The 18885-nt window shown below is 40.8% G+C and overlaps 1 protein-coding gene across 17 annotated transcripts in view; it reads right to left on the minus strand.

Annotated features, from left to right (window-relative positions):
- Positions 1 to 18885, minus strand: part of LOC122561721 (membrane-associated guanylate kinase, WW and PDZ domain-containing protein 2) — a 687684-nt gene that overhangs the window by 610438 nt on the left and 58361 nt on the right. For 11 of the 17 annotated variants that reach the window (XM_087999521.1, XM_043713781.2, XM_087999518.1 and 8 more), the window contains exon 2: positions 11078 to 11125. The exons of the other annotated variants lie outside the window; for them this stretch is intronic. In XM_087999521.1, the coding sequence (XP_087855647.1) occupies positions 11078 to 11114 (37 nt within the window). In that variant the 5' untranslated portion in view covers positions 11115 to 11125. The remainder of the gene's footprint in view (positions 1 to 11077; positions 11126 to 18885) is intronic. 17 annotated transcript variants of the gene reach the window in all.

Here is an 18885-nt window from a genome sequence, read left to right on the forward strand (position 1 = left end):
GAACACACGGATAAATTTCAACAACTGTACACCCTTGTCTGGTGTAAGAGTAAAACAGGGAAGGTAGCTCATGGCTAACAAGGGAAATCAGAGATAGTGTTAAAACCAAGAGGAGGCATATAAATTGTCCAGAAAAAGTAGCCAACCCAAGGACTGGGAGAAATTAAAAATTCAGCAGAGGAGGACATAGGGTTTAATTCAGAAGGGCGAAAGTAGAATACAAAAGTAAGCTTGTGGAAAACATAAAAAACTGACTGCAAAAGCTTCCATAGATATGTGAGGAGAAAAAGACCGGTGAAGTCAAATGTAGGCCCTTTACAGTTAGAATCAGGTGAATTCATAATGGGCAACTAAGCTGGGTGATCGTGTGTACTGCGAGGAGAATGTTAAGAGGCTACAGGGACAGCTGACTGAGTGCGTAAGTACTTGGCAAATACAATATAATGTGGATAAATGTGAGGTTATCCACTTTGGTGGCAAAAATAGGAAGGCAGATTATTATCTGTATGGTGGCAGTTTGAGAAAAGGGGAGGTGCAACGACATCTGGATGTCATGCAACAGTCGCTTAAGGATGGCAAGCAGGTACAATTGGTGGTAAGGAAAGCTGATGGCCTTAATGAGAGGATTTGGATAGGACTAGAGATGTCTTGCTGCAGTTACACAAGGCCTTGGAGAGGCCACACCTGGAGTATTGTGTGCAGTTTTGGCCTCGTAGTCTGGTGAAGGACATTCTTACTATTGAGGGAGTCCAGCAAAAGTTCACCAAACTGATTCCTGGGATGGCAGAACCAACATTAAGAAGAAAGACTGGATCAAATGGGCCTTTTACTCATTGGAATTTAGAAGAATTGGGGGGAATCTCATAGAATATATCAAATCCTGATGGGGCTGCACAGGCTAGGTGTGGAAAGAATGGTCCTGATGCTGGGTAAGTTCATAAGTAGTGTCACAGTTTAAGAACAAGGGGAATGCCATTCAAGACTTAGATGAGGAAGAACTTCTTCACTCAGAGAGTTGTGAACCTGTGGAATTCTCTACCACAAGATGTTGTTGGGCAATTTCGTTAGACATATTCAAGAAGGAGTTGGACATTGCCCTTGTGGCTAAAGGGATCAAGGAGTATGGAGAGAAAATGGGAGAAGGATACTGAAATTACTTCATCAGCCATGCTCATATTTATTGGCAGTGTAGTCTCAAAGGGCCTTATGGCCTACTCCTGCACCTATTTTCTATGTTTCTACAATTACAGTCTATACACTATACAGCAAATGTCATGGGAAGGTAGATGGGAGTAGGATTTCCGTTTTAAAGCGTTTAAAACAGCACAAAGGAAGAGGATACTATTTCTGGGGAGGTGCTTTTTTCCTCATCAAGGGTATTTCACCAAGAAGGCAGTACCCATTCCTTTCTATCTACACATATTTTACCCACGCCCACACACACTCACTTCTCCCTACGGTATGAAAGAAAATCCTGTCCAAAGCTCGCCAACTTACCTTACTCCAAAAGTCCTTCAGGTCTCCTTCACAGGCCTATTTCGAGGCTCAGTAGCGCCTACTAAGCTCTGGTATTCTGGCCAGAGAGAACTGCTCCAGAGAACAGGATTTCTTTCCACTGGGTTGTAAGTTCTACAATCCAACAATTCAAATGGTATGCATGACTTCATAACTCTTAAAAATGGATGACAAACATAAAATTGTGAAAGTGCATCTATCTTTATGCTGACTAACTTATCTTATTGGAAACATATTAAGTTTTGCATTTAGTTTCTTTATTACAGTTTCAGATATATGATTAGGTTACGGCATATACACATTATTAGTTTCAGTTTTTTGGTGTACTGGATACACAATTAAACAATAATCAAATAGAGCATGAATGTATTTATGCTTTGCCATTCAGCAGTGATAATGTCATAGATGCATAGAAAATAGGTGCAATGGCACATCATATTGCCCATCAAGCTTGCTTCACCATTTAATATAATCATGGGTGATCCTCTATCTCAAAACCATAATCCTGCTCTCTCCCCAAATCCTTGACACCTTCAGCCTCTAGAAATCTATTTCTTTCTTAAACATTTTCAATGACTTGGTTCCACTGCCTTATGCACAGGTTCATCATCTCAGACCTAAATCGTTTATCCCATAACCTGAGATGGTGACCCTTTGTTCGAGAAATTCCCCCAGCCAAGGAAACATCATTCATGCATTCAGTCTGTTCAGTCATAGAGTCATATAGTACAGAAACAGAAGCTTTGGTCCAACTCATCCACACCAACCAGACATCTCAATCTGACCTAGATTTGCCAGCTTTCGGCCCATACCCCTCTAAACCCTCCTAATTCATATACCCAACCAGATACCTTTTACATGTTGTAATTGTACCTGCCATCACCACTTCTTTTGGCAACTCATTCCATAGATGCAAAGTTATCCCTCAGGTCTTTTCTAAATCTTTTCCCTCTTACAGCTATACCCTCTAGTTTTGGACTGCCCCACCCTAAGAAAAAGACATAGCTATTCACTATTTCCATGCCGCTCATAATTTTGTAACCTCTATAAGGTTACCATTCAGCCTCTAAAACTTCAGGAAAAATAGCCCAGTCTATTCAGCCTCTGACAACATCCTTGTAAATCTTTCTGAACCCTTTCAAGTTTTGCAACATCCTTTCTATAGCAGAGAGACCAGAATTGCACGCAGTATTCCAATTGTGGCCTAACCAATGCCCTGCACAGCCTCAACATGACCTCCCAATTCCTATACTCAATGTACTGATGAATAAAAGCAAGCCTACCAAATGCCCTCTGTACTAACCTATCTACTTGTGATTCCACTTTCAAGGAGCTATGAACCTGAACTCCAAGGTCCCTTTGTTCAGCAACACTCCCCAGGACCTTACCATTAAGTGTATAAGTCCTGCCTTTATTTGCCTTTCCAAAATGCATCCTGTCATAATTTTAAATGTTTCTGTGAGATCCTCCCTTATCCTTCTAAACTCCAGTGAATACAGAGCTTAAAAATGTGTTGCTGGAAAAGCGCAGTAGGTCAGGCAGCATCAAAGGAACAGAAGAATCGACGTTTCGGGCATAAGCCCTTCTTCAGGAATGCCCGAAACGTCGATTCTCCTGTTCCTTTGATGCTGCCTGATCTGCTGCGCTTTTCCAGCAACACATTTTTAAGCTCTGATCTCCAGCATCTGCAGTCCTCACTTTTTCCAGTGAGTACAGGCCCTGCCAATGCAATCTCTTCTCGTAAGACAGATTTGCCATCCTAAAAATAAATCTGGTGAATCTTTGCTGTGAATATTTCCCTTTATGGCAAATATATATTTTCTGTTCTATCACCAATTCTCCAAGTACGGGCTCATGAACCATGTACAGCTGCTGCAAGACATCCTTGCACCTATAATTCAAATCTCTTGCAATGAAAGCCAACATACCAGCTACCTTCTAAACTACTTGGTGCACCTGATTTCAGTGACTGGTTGTACAAGGACAGCTCGGATCTTTCCCAATCTGCCACCATTAAACAATGCTCTGCTATTATGTTTTTCCTACTGAAGTACATAACTTCACATTTATCCATGTTTTACTGTATCTACCCGTTCACTCAACTTATCTAAATTGCTTTGAAGCCTTTTTACCTCCTCTTCACTATGTCACAATTCCTTCTGGTTTTGTGTCATGAGCTAACTTGGAATTATTAAACATGATTCCCTCATTCAAAACATATTGTGAAGAGCTGATGTTTCAAGCAGACATCTGCAGTTCCCCACAGGTCACAACCTTCTGCTCCAAGAAAGGTCCGTTTAGAGTCATAGAGTTATACAGCACTCAAACAGACCCTTCGTTCCAACTCATCCATGCCAACCAAACATCCCAATCTGAGCTAGATTTGCCAGCATTTGGTCCATATCCCTCTAAACCCTTCCTATTCATATACCCGTCCAGGCACATTTTAAATGTTGCGATTGTACCAGCCTCCACCACTTCCCTTGGCAACCCGTTCCCCACACACACCACCATCTGCATGAAAAAGATATTCTTCAGATTCTTTTTAAATCTTTTCCTCCCAGCTTAAAGCTATGCCCTCTAGTTTTGGACTTCCCCATCCTAGGAAAAAGACATTGGCTATTCACACTACCTATGCCCTTCATGATTTTATAAACCTCTATAAAAAGTCTCCCCTCACATCCAACGCTCCAGGGGAAAAAGACCCAGTTTATTCAGCCTTTCCCTATAACTCAAACCCTCCAGTCACAGCAACATCCTTGTAAATCTTTTCTGCACCCTCTCTAGTTTAACAACATCCTTCGTATAGAAGGGTGACCAGAACTATAGTAGTATTCTAAAAGTGGCCTCACCATGTCCTGTACAGATATAACATGATGCCCCAACTCCTACAGTCATTATTCTGACCAATGAAGCATTGCAAACGTCTTCATCACCACCCTGTCTACCCACAACTCCACTTTCAAGGAACTACGCATCTGCACCCCTAGGTCTTTTTGTTTGGCAATACACCCCAGGGTCCTTGCATTAATTTTATTCCTATTCCATTTCTTGTCGCCTCACCTGTTCTCAATCCATGGCAGTATACTTAGCTGAATCCTCTGTGTGTTAATCTTGTATGCTAACTTCTGATATGGAATTTCATTTAAAGCTTGAAAATCCAAATTCACTGCATCCACTGGTTCTCCCTTACTTATTCTACTAGTTAATCCTCAAAAGCTCCAGGAGGTTTATCAAGCTTGTTTTCTCTTTCATAAATCCATATTGACTTTTTTTAATTCCATTGACATTTTCTGAGCGCTCTGTTCTCACATTCTTTATATCAGATGCCAACATTTTACCTACTACTGATATCATGGTAACTGGCCTATAATTTGCTGTTTTCTCCCCAGCTCTTTTTTTTAAAAAATAGTGGGGTTACATTTATTACCTTCTAATCTGTTGATAATGTTCTAGAATCTACATAATTAGGAAGGATACAATGAATTTATTGCTATTTCCACATCCTTTAATATGATGGGATTTATTAGTTTTCAGTTTCATTAATTTCAACAGCATTTTCCTTTTACTAATACGAATTTTCTAAATTTCCATCTTTTCAAGAGTTTCTTGCTCCCCTTTCATTTCTTGGAAGTTGTGTTTGTCTTTTTGCGTGAAGGTAGAGGTGAAGTAGTTGTTTAATTGCTCTGCCATTTCCCTGTTCTCCTTAAGCAATTCTTCCTTTTCTTTTTGTAAAGGGCTTTCATTGGTCTTCAATAATCTTTATCTTGTTACATACTTTTAGGAGCTTTTACTCTATTTTCCCCTAATTAATCATCACTTGGTCCCTCTTTCCTGAATTCTCAACCGCTCCCAATCATCAAACATACTACTTTACTAACAACTTTATATGACTCCTCTTTGGATTGAACACTGTCCTTAATTTCTTCTCTTAGTCAAGGTTGGGCCACCATTTCTGTTAAATTTTTTTGTTCCCTAAAACTCAGCCATTTCATAGTCACCATCAAGTCTTTTCATGTATTTGGCCAGTGTATTGCACCTTACATCTCATATCTTCTGTGGTTTGTTATTAGATTTAGGACTCTGGTTACAGATTGCACTACTTTACTTACTATCCCAATGAAGAAGCCGATCATGTTACGATCACTATTCAGAGCTTTGCACAACAAAATTATTAATTAACTTCTCCTCATTGCACTATACCAATTCTAGGATAGCCTATTCCCTAGTTGGTTCCTCAATGCACTGGTCAAAAAATCATCTTGGAATGATCACTGCATTGGGGCTATAGTGATTTGCCCAATCTATATGCAGATTAAAATTACTCATGATTATGTAGCATCCTTGTTACATGCATCTCTAATTTTGTGTTTAATGTATTCACCAACCTTCTCACTACTGTTTGGAGACCAGCAAACAAAACCAATGTCTTCTGCTCCTTTTTGCTTCATAGCTCCATCCAGACGTCCACTGTTTGATGGAAACTCTCTAACTTCTGCTGACTTAGTGCAGCTTGTAGAAGACAGTGGCCCAAGGGAAGGAACACAATGTTCACCTGGAGGTCATGGAGCATTAATGAGTATGTAATGATGATGTCATGGACAATTACTTCGAAAAGAGTAATTTTAGGCTTCAAAGATCAAAATCTGGCTGTGCTTGATGATAATGCATAATGGGTCCATTTGTACAGTAATGTGATTTATTTGTACCTTCAATTTCATGTGCAATCATTTTGAAAAATGCTGTAATTGCCCAAATACATGCAAGGTGGCACAGAAAGTCCCTGTTTGATTTGGCTCCACCAATGTATGTAAGTAACATTTTCTGTGTTGATCTTACAGATCTTGGCACCTTATTGTAAACGTTCACAAGAACAACAACAACATTGGACTTTAATACAAGTGTAAAGAGAGGCGACCGACAGTACTGTTCATATTAAGTCCAGAAGATTTGAGAAAGATTCCATTAACAGAACGGTTCCATTAATGTAAAGCATCAACATCAATATGATGGAACTCTCTTAGTGATCAGAGATTCCTTTGGTGATTTGAAACTCTCAGAATACCCAAACAGAATTTTAGCAAGTAAAACAAAAATTGGCTCAGTGTACAATATCAGCCATTTCTTGAAATGAGAATGGTTAATTTAAATGAATATATTAGTTAGCCAAATACTATTAGCAATATTTAAACTGCAATAGTAATTGATCTGTGCATACTGTTAATTATATCTTGAAACTAAATAATAAACTTGATTATTATGATAAATGTATGCATAAAAACATTAAAAACCTGGTTTTATACACTGTGTGGGTGGTTAAGGGAAGGCTGCATTTTTTGTTATATTTTATTGACGAGTGATTTGTTCTTGGATTCTAACTAACATTTGCCACTAATGTGCTAACACCACATTAGTTCAATATTGTTATTCATTCACGGATATGGGCCTTACTGACTAAGGTGGCATTTATTACCCATTCATAACTGGCGTCAAGGAGGTCATGGTGAGCTGCCTTATTAAACGGCTGCCATTTTTGGGGTGGAGGCATACCTTCAGTGTTGTTAAGAAGAGAGTTTCAGATTCTGACCCAGCAACAGTGAAGGAATGGCAATATAAGTCTAAGTCAAGATAGCATGTGGCTTGCAGGGGAATTGGCAGATGATGTTCCCATGCATCTGTTGCCCTTCTCCTTCTAGCTGGTACAGGTCAAGGATATGGAAGGTGCTGTCAAAGGAGCCTTAGTAAGCTACTGCAGTGCAGTTGGCACACACTTCTGTCATTGTCCACTGGTGATGAAGGGAGTGAATGTTGAAGGTGGGGTGCCAATCAACTAGCTTGTTATGTTCTTGATCATGTCAAGCTAATTGACTGTTGTTTGAGCTGAACCAATCCAGGCAAGTGGTGAGTATTCCATCATATTCCAGACTTGTGCCTTGTTGCTGGTGGACAGACACTGGGGAGACAGGTGTGTTACACACTGCAGAATTCCTAACCTCTGACCTCTTGTCTCCACAGTATTTATATGGCTATTCCAGTTCAGTTTCTGGTCAATGGTGACATCCAACATGTTGACAGTGGGAGATTCAGTAATGGCAATTCCACTAAATGTCAAGGGATGATAGTTAGATTCTCTCTAGCTGGAGATGGTCATTGCCCAATACTTGTGTTGCACAAATGTTACAGCCACTCACCAGCCCACGCCTGAATGTTGCCCAGGGTTTGCTGCATATGCAGATGTGCTGTTTCAGTTACTCAGGTGTCGCGAAAGTCATTGAACATTGCACAATCATTGATGAACAGCCTCCCTTCTGAATTTATGATGATCGAACATTACTGATGAAGCTGCTAAAGATGGTTGGGTGTAGGATAGTGAGCAACCCTATGTATCATTCCAGAACTAAGATGATTGCTGTTCAACAATCACAGCCATCTTACTTTGTTCTACATATAACTCCAATCAGCAGAATGTTTTCATTTAATTCTGATTGATCCTCGGTTTGCAGGACACCTTTGATGCCATAATCTGTGGCATGTTCAACCTCACATCTGGAGTTCAGACCTTTTGTTCAAATTTGAACTGAGGCTATAATATGGACAGGAGCTGAGTGACCCTGTCGAAACCAAACCGAGATTTTTTTCTGAATAAGTGCATTTTATTGCACTGTTAACAACTCTTTCCAACTCTTTGACAGAGAGTAGACTGAAAAGATGATAACTGATTGGGTTGGATTTGTCCTGCTTTTTGTGCACAGGACACACCTCAGAAATTTTCTGCATTGCTAGGTAGATGTCAGTGTTGCACTTGTATGGTACAGCTAATTCAGGAGCATTTGTCTTCAGTACTATTGCCAGAATGTCAACAGGGACCACAGAACTTGCATTATCCAGCAGCCATCCATTTCTTGATAAGGTATATAGTCAATTCAACTGGTTGAAGATATGAAGCTGGAAACCTCAGGAGGAAGTCGGGTTGTACTATCCAACTTGGCATTTTTGGCAGATGATGGATACAATCATCTTGTCTTCTGCACTGATATGCTTAGATTCCCCCAGAGTTGAGGATGGGGATGTTTGTGGAACCTCCTCCCATTTTTAGTTGTTTGATTGATTGCCACTATTCAGAACTGGATGTGACAAAACTTCAGACAGTGGGTCTGATGAGATTAGATTAAGTTTGGTGGCACTGTGGTTAGTGCTGCTGCCTCTTAGCACCAAGGACCGCGTTCGATTCCAGCCTTGGGTAACTGTTTGGAATTGGCACATTCTCCGTGCTGGTGTGGGTTTCTTCTGCATGCTCCGGTTTCCTCCCACAGTCCAAAAATGTGTGTTAGGTGGATTGGCTTTGCTAAATTTCCCCACAGTGTCGAGGGATGTGCAGACTAAGTAGATTAATCATGATAAATGCATGTTTATGGAGATAGGGTTGGGGGGATGAGATGTTCTTTGAAGGGTTGGTGGGCTGAATGGCCTCTGTCTGCTTTGCATGGATGCTATGATCCACAAATCTCATGTCTATTAACCATATCTCACTGATGAATAACAAAAGAAAAATCGAACTCTCCTATGTCAGCAGCAACCCAACTGAATAAAGGAAGCCAAAATATTTATGTAGTTTCCTTTCTACCCATGTGGATTCTGATTCCAGCAAAATTCTTGGAAAGGCACCATTTTTTTCTGATGATCTTCTGCATAAGATAAATTTTCATTTTGACTGCAGCAAAAAGGTGCAAGGGCTGGTTTCAGAGGTCAGGCAGAGGGAGCATTAAAGGGCACATATGACTTTGAAAGAATCACTTCCGGTGGACACAGTGAACCATCCAAAAAAGAACCCCTGCTTGCCTGATATCAGCTGCTAGACTCTCCATTTAACATCAATGTCTGCACTACTTTTAAAATAGTGGCAGGACAAAATGCAACACTCAAATGATATTCAATTGGCCATATAAGAGCCGAAGTAGGCCTATTTAGGCAAGCTGCCTAAATACCTCATCATCCACCATAAAATGGGAAACAGGTTGGGACAGATGGGAAAGTGATAGGCAGGTCAGGTTCTGAATTTTATGATTTCCCCACCCTGCTTTCAAACATGCTAGCAAAGTGTAAATCCAACACTGCACTGTCTACAAGCAATCCAGCACCTATGTCACAGGAAGCAATAGTGTGGTTCTTCAACCAATCACAAGGCAGAGTCTAAATGAGGGTATATAAAACAGAACATAATCAGATTTAAGTCATGTACAGAAAGCAAGATAGAGATTCAGAAAAACAGGTGGGAATTGGAATGAGACAGAAATAAGTTTAACATTTTAATTAAAATCTCAAAGAATAATTACTTACTACAGAAATACGTCTTCACATATGCAAAATTACATTGCATTAAATACAACCAGAGGGCTTGTGTGCCACTAATTCAAAGTCGCTTTACTGTTAACAATTCAGTTACGCATGAACATATCAAATCTAATATTTACTGGGGTGTTTAGTGGTCAAATATAGCAATTGCAAATTTCTTCATAGATTTCAAGCCTGACTTTACTATAAATCTGCCAATATAATGTAGCTTGTGGATACGCAAGGCAATTCAGATGTTCACTTCCAGATTTTCATGTTTAACTGCATATGTGCAGGCCCTGGAAATTGTCTGTCATAACAAAAGTGTGCTGTTAGTCACATTCTTAATGCAAAATTCAAGCCAGTGATGTTATCCTTCCTGAAGAAAGTAAGTGATGCATGACTCTTGTCTTAATACCCCAACAGATACTGGGAACTCATTTCCTCGGAATCTGTAGATCTGCATGTCTCATGTCACTTGATCTCTAAAGATGATGAAACTCCCAAATCCCTGCCAATATTTGTACAGTTGGCCAACATCTCCCCTATACAAATGCAAGATGATATTATCAGCTACTCAAGGCAATACGGTACTATTGTTGTATAAAATTTAGATTTAATGCATTCACAGCAATATAAGTTAGAAAATATACAAAACATAGAAGATAACGCTGAAGATAGCATGCATTGTATTTTGCATGCTCTGGTGTCCGATGACAGAATTTAATAACTTCATATTTTCAAAACAAACATATCAAATTATTTTCTGGAAGATCACTTTCTTTATAACCTTAATTCACCAATACCATCAATTTTAATTAGGGACCGATTCTCAAACAAAAACCAATAAAACAAACTGGTTAAAGAGAGCAGTATAAAAATGCAAATCAATTATTGAAAGAAGCTGATCTATTCTCCTTTCAAATGTTAGAAGTTATCAAAGCCTACATTGTTTATCCTTAAAACTATCACTAAAACATATTGTTTGAGCCAGTTAAAAACTCAACATTTGCAATGATGGAACATTTCATATTAGATTCACGTGTAGCAAAATGTCAAGAATCCACCGAATATGCTATAAAAATGTCAGCTAAGGTCTTGAAATTATTCTGAATCTAGGATTTTTAAAAATCCTGTAACACATACCAATCACATCAAAGCATTTCAGCTACAGCAGGAAGGTTAAATGTTCATGTTTCTGAAAGGTGGGCAAAAAGCATTGACTACATACCTTTGAGTATCTTCTTCATTCTTCCAATGATATGCATCTTCCACACACCTAAGAAAAATAACCTAGGTTGATGATTTTAGGCTGACCATGCATATGTAAGAACCATGAGAAACTTGCCAATAGGTAGGGGAAAAGCATATGATCTCCTGCTCTTGGAGTCTCCCAAGAATTGCAATACTGCTGATTTGTTTTGACCTGGAGATAGAAGCTGAAAAGAATAACCTCACATGAAGATGACCTGCAACTCTAATATTTTAAAACTAGAATTCTGTCTTGTATCTAGTCAGGAGAATTGGTAGCAGTCTCACCTTAAAATCACAAGTCACATATCATGACTTGAACACAAAAATCAAGGCTTACAGGCTCAGTGAAATACTAATGAAATGTTGCACTGCTAGAGTTTCCATCTTTCAAATGAGATGTTAAACCACGATCCCATCTGTCTCCTTGGGTGGATGTAAAAGATCTCATGAGAACATTTTGAAGAAGAGCAAGGGAATAATCTCAGTTGCTCTGGCCAATAATTTTCCCTCCATCAAAAACACAAAACAGATTTTCTATCATTATTACATTGACAATGCTTGCTTTACATAAATTGGGTGTCATGATTCCTACATTGCAACAGTGAATACATTTCACAAGTACATCGTTAGCTTTGAGACATACAGTGGTTGTGAAAAACGTCAAACAAATGTAAATATTTTTCTTAATCATTTTAAGAATTACAAAAAAACCTAGCAAGCTACTTAGCTTGCCTTATTCATTTCATATCCTTTACACACAGCTTACAGGTCAAACTTAGAATTGGGCACGCTGTGCAACAGCTGCAATGATCAATTTGTCAAAGGTAAATCCAAGTATTAATAAAATGATCAATAAAGAATACATATTTAGAAACATGTAAGGTATGGACAGTTGCTGGATCCGAAACATTAAGTCTGTTTTTCTCTCTACAGACAAGCAGGAGGCTGGCAGAACACAGCAAGGTAGCATCAAGAGGTGGAGAAGTCAATGTTTTGTGAATAACCTTTCTTCAGGACTGGGGGTGGTGTAAGAGGAGTTGCAAATAAAGGGGGTCGTGTGGCAGGGTTGGGAGTTGGGGATAGGTGAACACAGGTAGAGGATACAACCTGCTTGGCCAATGGGAGGAATGAATCCAGTTGGTAGCTAGAAGGAAAGGTTGATGAAATAAATGGAAGGGAGGGGGGGAGGGGCTGGGAATGGAATCTGGTGATGGGAAGGGAGGTTATTTGAAATTGGAGAACTCAATATTAAGTCCTTTGGGCTGTATGCTGCCCAGGCGGAAGATGAGAGGTGTTCTTCCTCCAATTTGCGGTTTGATTCGTTGTGCCAAAGGAGGAGGCCAAGGATGGTCATGTCAGAAAAGGAGTGGTAATATGGGAGGTGACTGGGAGGTCAGGTTGGCCCCTGTGGGCCCGGCTGAGATGCTCGACGAAATGTTCCCTAGGTTTACATTTGGTCTCCCCGATGTAGAGAAGACAACATCAGAAACACCAGATACAGTAAACTAGGTTGGAGGAGAGGTAGGTGAACATCTGCCTCACTTGGAAGGACTGTTTGGGACCCTGGATAGAGGTGAGCGGGGGTGGTGTGCCGACAGGTTTTGCAACTTTTCCAGTTGCAGGGGAAGGTACCTGAGGGTTCGGCGGGGGGGTTGGTGCTGCTCTGCCAGTTTTGGCAGAACCCCAGAGAGATGCTAATAAGGATGACTTTGCAGGGCCAACTGGCCAGTTTGATATCAGGTAAAAACAATGACTGCAGATGCTGGAAACCAGATTCTGGATTAGTGGTGCTGGAAGAGCACAGCAGTTCAGGCAGCATCCAAGGACAGGCAAAATCCGAGGTGTGTTCTGAATGCCTCATCTTCTGCCTCGGAACACTTCAACCCCAGGGCATCAATGTGGACTTCAACAGCTTCCTCATTTCCCCTTCCCCCACCTCATCCTAGTTTCTAACCTCCAGCTCAACACTGTCTCCTTGACTTGTCCGGACTTGTCCGACCTGCCTAGCTCCTTTTCCACCTATCCACTCCACCCTCTCCTCCCTGACCTATCACCTTCATCTCCTCCCCCACTGACCTATTGTACTCTATGCTACTCTCTTCCCACCCCCACCCTCCTCTAGCTTATCTCTCCACGCTTCAGGCTCTCTGCCTTTATTCCTGATGAAGGGCTTTTGCCCGAAACGTCGATTTTGCTGTCCTCGGATTTTGCCTGTCCTCGGATGCTGCCTTTTCCAGTGCTTGGGTTGGTGCCAGGTGTTCCGTAAGGTTTCACACAATTGCTTAGACTTAGTAGCAGTTTGGTAAAATTGAGTGGCTTGTTCAGCCAATTCAGACAGTAGTAATCAACCATATTACTGTCTGTCTGGAGGATAGCAGATTTTCTTCCCAAAAGAACATCAGTGAACCAGACAGGATTTTAAAACAACTGACAATGGTTACATGATTGCCATTAGGCTAGTTTTAATTTCAGACTTTCATCGAGTTTAATACTACCATCTTGCACAGTGGAATTTGAACCCAAATCCTCAGACCATCAGCTTGGAGTTCATGATTACTACAACATTCCAGTGAAATTACAAATACTCCACAGTCTTCACTGAGACCTGCTACATTACAGTCACTGCCTTATCTAAGAATGGCTATTAGCTGATTCACAGCAGTTCCAATAGACTATTAGCAATTAAATATAAATAATATTGATTACAGCTCTCTTGTAAAGTACTTCAATTCCTCTTTCCTTGGAATCTCAATAGCAAGTGATTGTTGATGTGAGAGTTAAATCATCATGAACATATTTATTCCCATTATAGATTCACCATCAGTTTCTCTCCACTTCTTGTTAACATAATTTTAACAAGCTCTTTAAGCCATTTATATTATCGCCATCTTGTCTACCTCAAAACACCCAATCCACCATCAAATTCCAAACATTAGAAGTTGAGCATTTATGGAATTTTCACTTTTTGCCCTAACCTGGTTTGCATGAATGCTGAATAAGGCTGTTGGCCTGCCACCATTCTGTAACTCTTGTACAATTTTGTGAGGTGGTTGATGCAGTTCAGTTCTCCTTGTCCAATATTTGCTCATCATACTTGCTTGCTCCTGTTGCTTCAGGTAGAATTAATGCTTTTTTCTTTCACCTAAATGTTCCAACCAGCTAGGCCTTTCTAAGGATTGTATCTTTTGACCTTCTATGCCTAATCCAAGCCTACTGCCTGGTTCAATTGCTGACAAAGTTATTGCTGTATTCCCGAAATTATCCCATTACTTTTGCTTTCTCGTGAAGGAATTACAGCTTTAAGTCTTCCACCCATGACTAACTCTGCTAGTGAGTTTACATTACTCAAATGTACAGATCTATGACTTAATAAGGCTAACTCTCAACTTGTGCTTTTAGCCATGAGTAACTATGTTTAACCACTTTGTTGTTTCATTTGCCTGTGAATGAAGTGGAGAACTTGTGAGCTGGTTGATACATGTCTCTGTCTTCTTGAACTCTTCAGTCACAGATTGTGAACAGATGTCTGAAGTTCTCTCATCTAGAAAATAGTGCATATAAAATATTTTATTCAATGTTTTAATCACTGATTCAGCCATGGTTGTATGAAGCTTAGAAACCTTTATTCAACTGGTAAAGTAATCTATGAGAATCAAGAGTGCATTCCCTTGAAAGTCAAATAAGTTTAATTCCAATTTTGCCAAGGCCCATCTATGCGACTCTCAGAGATTAATGGCTCTATTAGTACCTGACTATTGATGACAATGTTTGGCAAGATGATATGAAATTCTTAATTTCTCTTGAAATGTTTGGCCACCATACAGACTGTTGTGATGGGTCACCATGCAGACTGTTGCGCTCGTTCTCTAAATTTAGTAATTTCCAAGTGAACGCCATGAATTCTTCCTCAAATCTGATTTTGAGCATTTTACGACTTTTTATAGCTTCACAGATTTCCTGTAACTTCTTGTCCAAAGCCAGTAATGAAATCAGTGATTACTGTAGATGATTCTACGTCTTCACTGGGCACTAAATTTTCTGCTCAAGCCTGACATACTCTCGCTCCGGACAGTTTATCACCTGCAATTTCTCTTGGACATTGACTATAAGTAATCATATCTCATTAATCTGAGTCTGTACATCTGGATTCTTAGTATTTTGTCTGGTACTCAATAATGTAAGTAGAAGTTTGTGATCTGTGTCCACCTGAAATTTCAATCTGATCAGTAATCTGAGAAATGTCCACAACCCTTAAAGCCTCTTTTTCAGTAGTTGCATAGTGCTGTCATATTGCAGTCAATACTTTGAATGCAAAATGGGCATGTTTTCCACTTGTATCACCCTGAACTTGAATGAATAATAGCATATAATCCTACGAAGAATCCATTTGTAGATATTGTTGTGGGCAATCGGGGGCTGCAGTGAGCTAATACATCTGAAGAGATATAATTTTTTCATTATCTTCTAAAATGTTACAGTCATAGAGTCATAGAGGTGTACAGCACAGAAACAGACCCTTCGGTCCAACTCGTCGACGCCGTGCTCCAAATTCCAAAGCCACTGTTGACCTTTTCTTAAAAACTTTCTTAAGAAGGTATATGATAGTTGTCAGATTTGGAATAAATGTCCCTAGCTGGTTGACCATTCTAAAAAGTATTAAATGTCACTGAAACCCAATGGCTCTGAGAACTCACTTCTTGCTTTCATTTTCCTGGAATCCATATGATTTATTTCCCTGAAAAAAATGACACCATCCTGCACTCAACAGCATTTGATCACACTCCTTTACAATAATCTGTATCCAATAGCATTCATTCAGTCAATGCTTAACATCTAGTGGTGATCTATTATAAGCAATGACCGTGAAATGAAAACACTGCACTTCAAGCCCAATTACAAACTTTTATTCCCCTTTAAAGTGCTCAACAGTATTCAAATTAAATCAACTGAAAAGTTAGCTAACCAAATGCTTGCACAGCCTAGAAGTAAGCAAAAGAAGGAAAATAGAATTCTTCTTCGTGCTTGCTGTAAACTGTGATTGTTTCAAAAGAAAAGGAGCAACTCAGACAAATCCCAAATATATTTAAGTTCAAGTTACAAAACTGATTGATTGTTTAACATAGACAAATCAGCACAGTGCTGTTTTTGTGTTATTAGTATTAGTTATATTACTTGTTGTAATTACTATAATTAGATATAGTGAGAGATAGTCCTCACCCTTCTGCGCCCTTCACTTCTGCTTGCTCCCCTTCCTTACCTTGTCTCCCCTCTCAAAACAATCCACTCCATCCTGCAAACAATCACACTCTACTTTCTCCCTTAACCTAATTCCTGCAGACCCCCTCTCTTTGCCTTCCACTACACTGCATGATCCACTCCATTCTCCATCAATGCCCATCCCAGTTGACAGACTGGGAATAGAAGTTCAATGCCCAAGTCTGAGGGAGAGGATGGTGAGGCCCAAGCCTGAGGATGGGGAGAGCGAGGTTTGAACCTGGGGAGTGAAGGGTGAAGTATTAGCCTGGGGGAGAAGAGACCAATCCCAAGTCTGGGTAAGGGAGGAGTGAGTCCCTAGCCTGGTGGATGGGAGTGAGGTGGTATGCCCACAGCCTCAGAGAGGGGAATGATGTGAACTTCGAGTCTGGGAAGGAGAGATGGGACCTGATCCTGGGGAGAAGAGAGCAGGGGGAATGAGTCCTGAGTTTGAGAGGAGGCAGAGGGTGAGAATTTGTCTGGTGAGGGGATAAGCCTTGAGCTTAGGCAGTAGGATGGGGCAAGCAAAAGTCTGATGTGGATGGGAGCTGGGGAGGGCAGGCAGTTGAGCCTGGGCCATTGCATAAGCCCGAATGAAGGCTGGGGTGAGGTGGGGATGGGGATAGTCCCTGAGCCTAGGTGGACGGGGTGGCAGCGAAAACAGAGTCTGGGCAGAGGGAGCAGGGAGATGTGAGCACTGAGGCAGTGGAAGGGAACAGAAGTGGAGAGAGGATGGAAGCATGCCCCAGATCCAAGTTTGAAGATTAAAAGGTGGGGTGTGAGCCCACATAGTAACTGGGAGAGGGTACAATGAGCCTTAGGCCTAGGTGATGGGTGAGCCCCAACCCTGAATGATCATAACGGGTTGAGCCTTCAGACTTGTTAAGGGAGTGGAGGGAGAGCTTTCAGCCAGGGATAGGAGTGTCTCCTAGGCAACCTAGGAATGTCTCCTTTCGAAAGCAACCACCCCAACACACACAAAAGAAATTGCATCAAGACACTGTTCAAAAGGGCCACAACACACTGCAGCACACCAGAACTGCAAAAAGAGGAAGAAGAACACCTCTACAATGTATTCGCCAAAAACGGATATCCCCACAACTTGATCAACAGATGCCTAAGGGAAAGACAATGAAATGAGGACATGCCACAACCCAAAGGACTAGCCACGTTACCATACATCAAGAACATTTCTGAACTGACAGCCAGACTACTACGACCATTAGGACTCATAACAGCACACAAACCAACAGCCACTCTCAGACAACAACTCACCAGAACGAAGGACCCAATACCCAGCATGAGCAAAACCAATGTAGTGTACAAAATCCCATGCAAACACTGCACAAAACACTATATAGGACAAACAGGAAGACAGCTAACGATCCGCATCCATGAACACCAACTAGCCACGAAATGACACGACCAGCTATCCTTCGTAGCCACACACTCAGGTGACAAGCAACATGAGTTCGACTGGGACAACACTACTATTATAGGACAATGACCTTCCCTCCATCATAAGATTAGAGAAGGGGATGTTTGCTGATGATTACACAATGTTTAGCATCATTCATGACTTCTGAGACACTGAAGCAGTTCATGTTTCTATGTAACAAGACGTGGATAATATTCAGGCTTGGGCTGACAAATGAAAAGTAACATTTGCATAAGACAAGTGCTAGGCTATGACCATCACCAATAACAGACAACGTAATCACAGCCCTTGTCATTCAATAGTGTTACTATCACTGAATCCTCCACTATTAATGTCCTGGGGTTATCATTGACCAGCAACTCAACTGGACTCACCACATAAACAAAGTAGCTACAAGAGCACATCAGAGGCTAGGAATACAGTGGCGAGTACTCATCTTCTGGCTTCCCAAAGTCTGTCTACCTTCTAAAAGTCACAAGTCAGGAGTGTGATGAATACTCCCCACTTGCTAGGATGGATGCAGTTCCATCACTCCAACACTCAAGAAGTTTGATATTATCCAGGACAAAAGAGTCCACTTGACTGGCACCTCACTCACAAGCATCCATTCTCTCCACCACTGATGTTCAGTAGCAGCAGTGTGTACAATCTACAAAATGTGCTGCAGAAATTCACCAAAGATCCTTACACAGTATCTCCCAAATTAACAATCACTTCCACCCCAGCCAACATAGACAGCAGATACAGAGGAATTTTGATTATCTGAAGGATCCGGGTGGGGAGTATTTTGTTTGAGTAATTGAATTCCGGATAATCGAATGCCGGACAGCATAGTTTAGCCAAACATTGGGACCTTGCGATCCTGCCAGATAATCCTATATTCGGACAATCAAATGTGGATAATCGAGGTTCCTCTGTACACAGAAACACCACCACCTATAAGTTCCCCTCTAAGTCACTCACCATCCTAACTTGGAAATATATTGCTGTTCCTTCACTGTCACTGGGTCAAAATTCTCAAATTCCGTCCCTAAGGGCATTGTGGGTCTACCTACAGAACATTGACTGCAGTGGTTCAAGAAGGAAGCTCACCA

Source organism: Chiloscyllium plagiosum, unplaced genomic scaffold (assembly GCF_037043375.1).
Source record: "Chiloscyllium plagiosum isolate Xiang-an unplaced genomic scaffold, Cpla_swu_hap1 HiC_scaffold_23, whole genome shotgun sequence".
NCBI lineage: Eukaryota > Metazoa > Chordata > Chondrichthyes > Orectolobiformes > Hemiscylliidae > Chiloscyllium > Chiloscyllium plagiosum.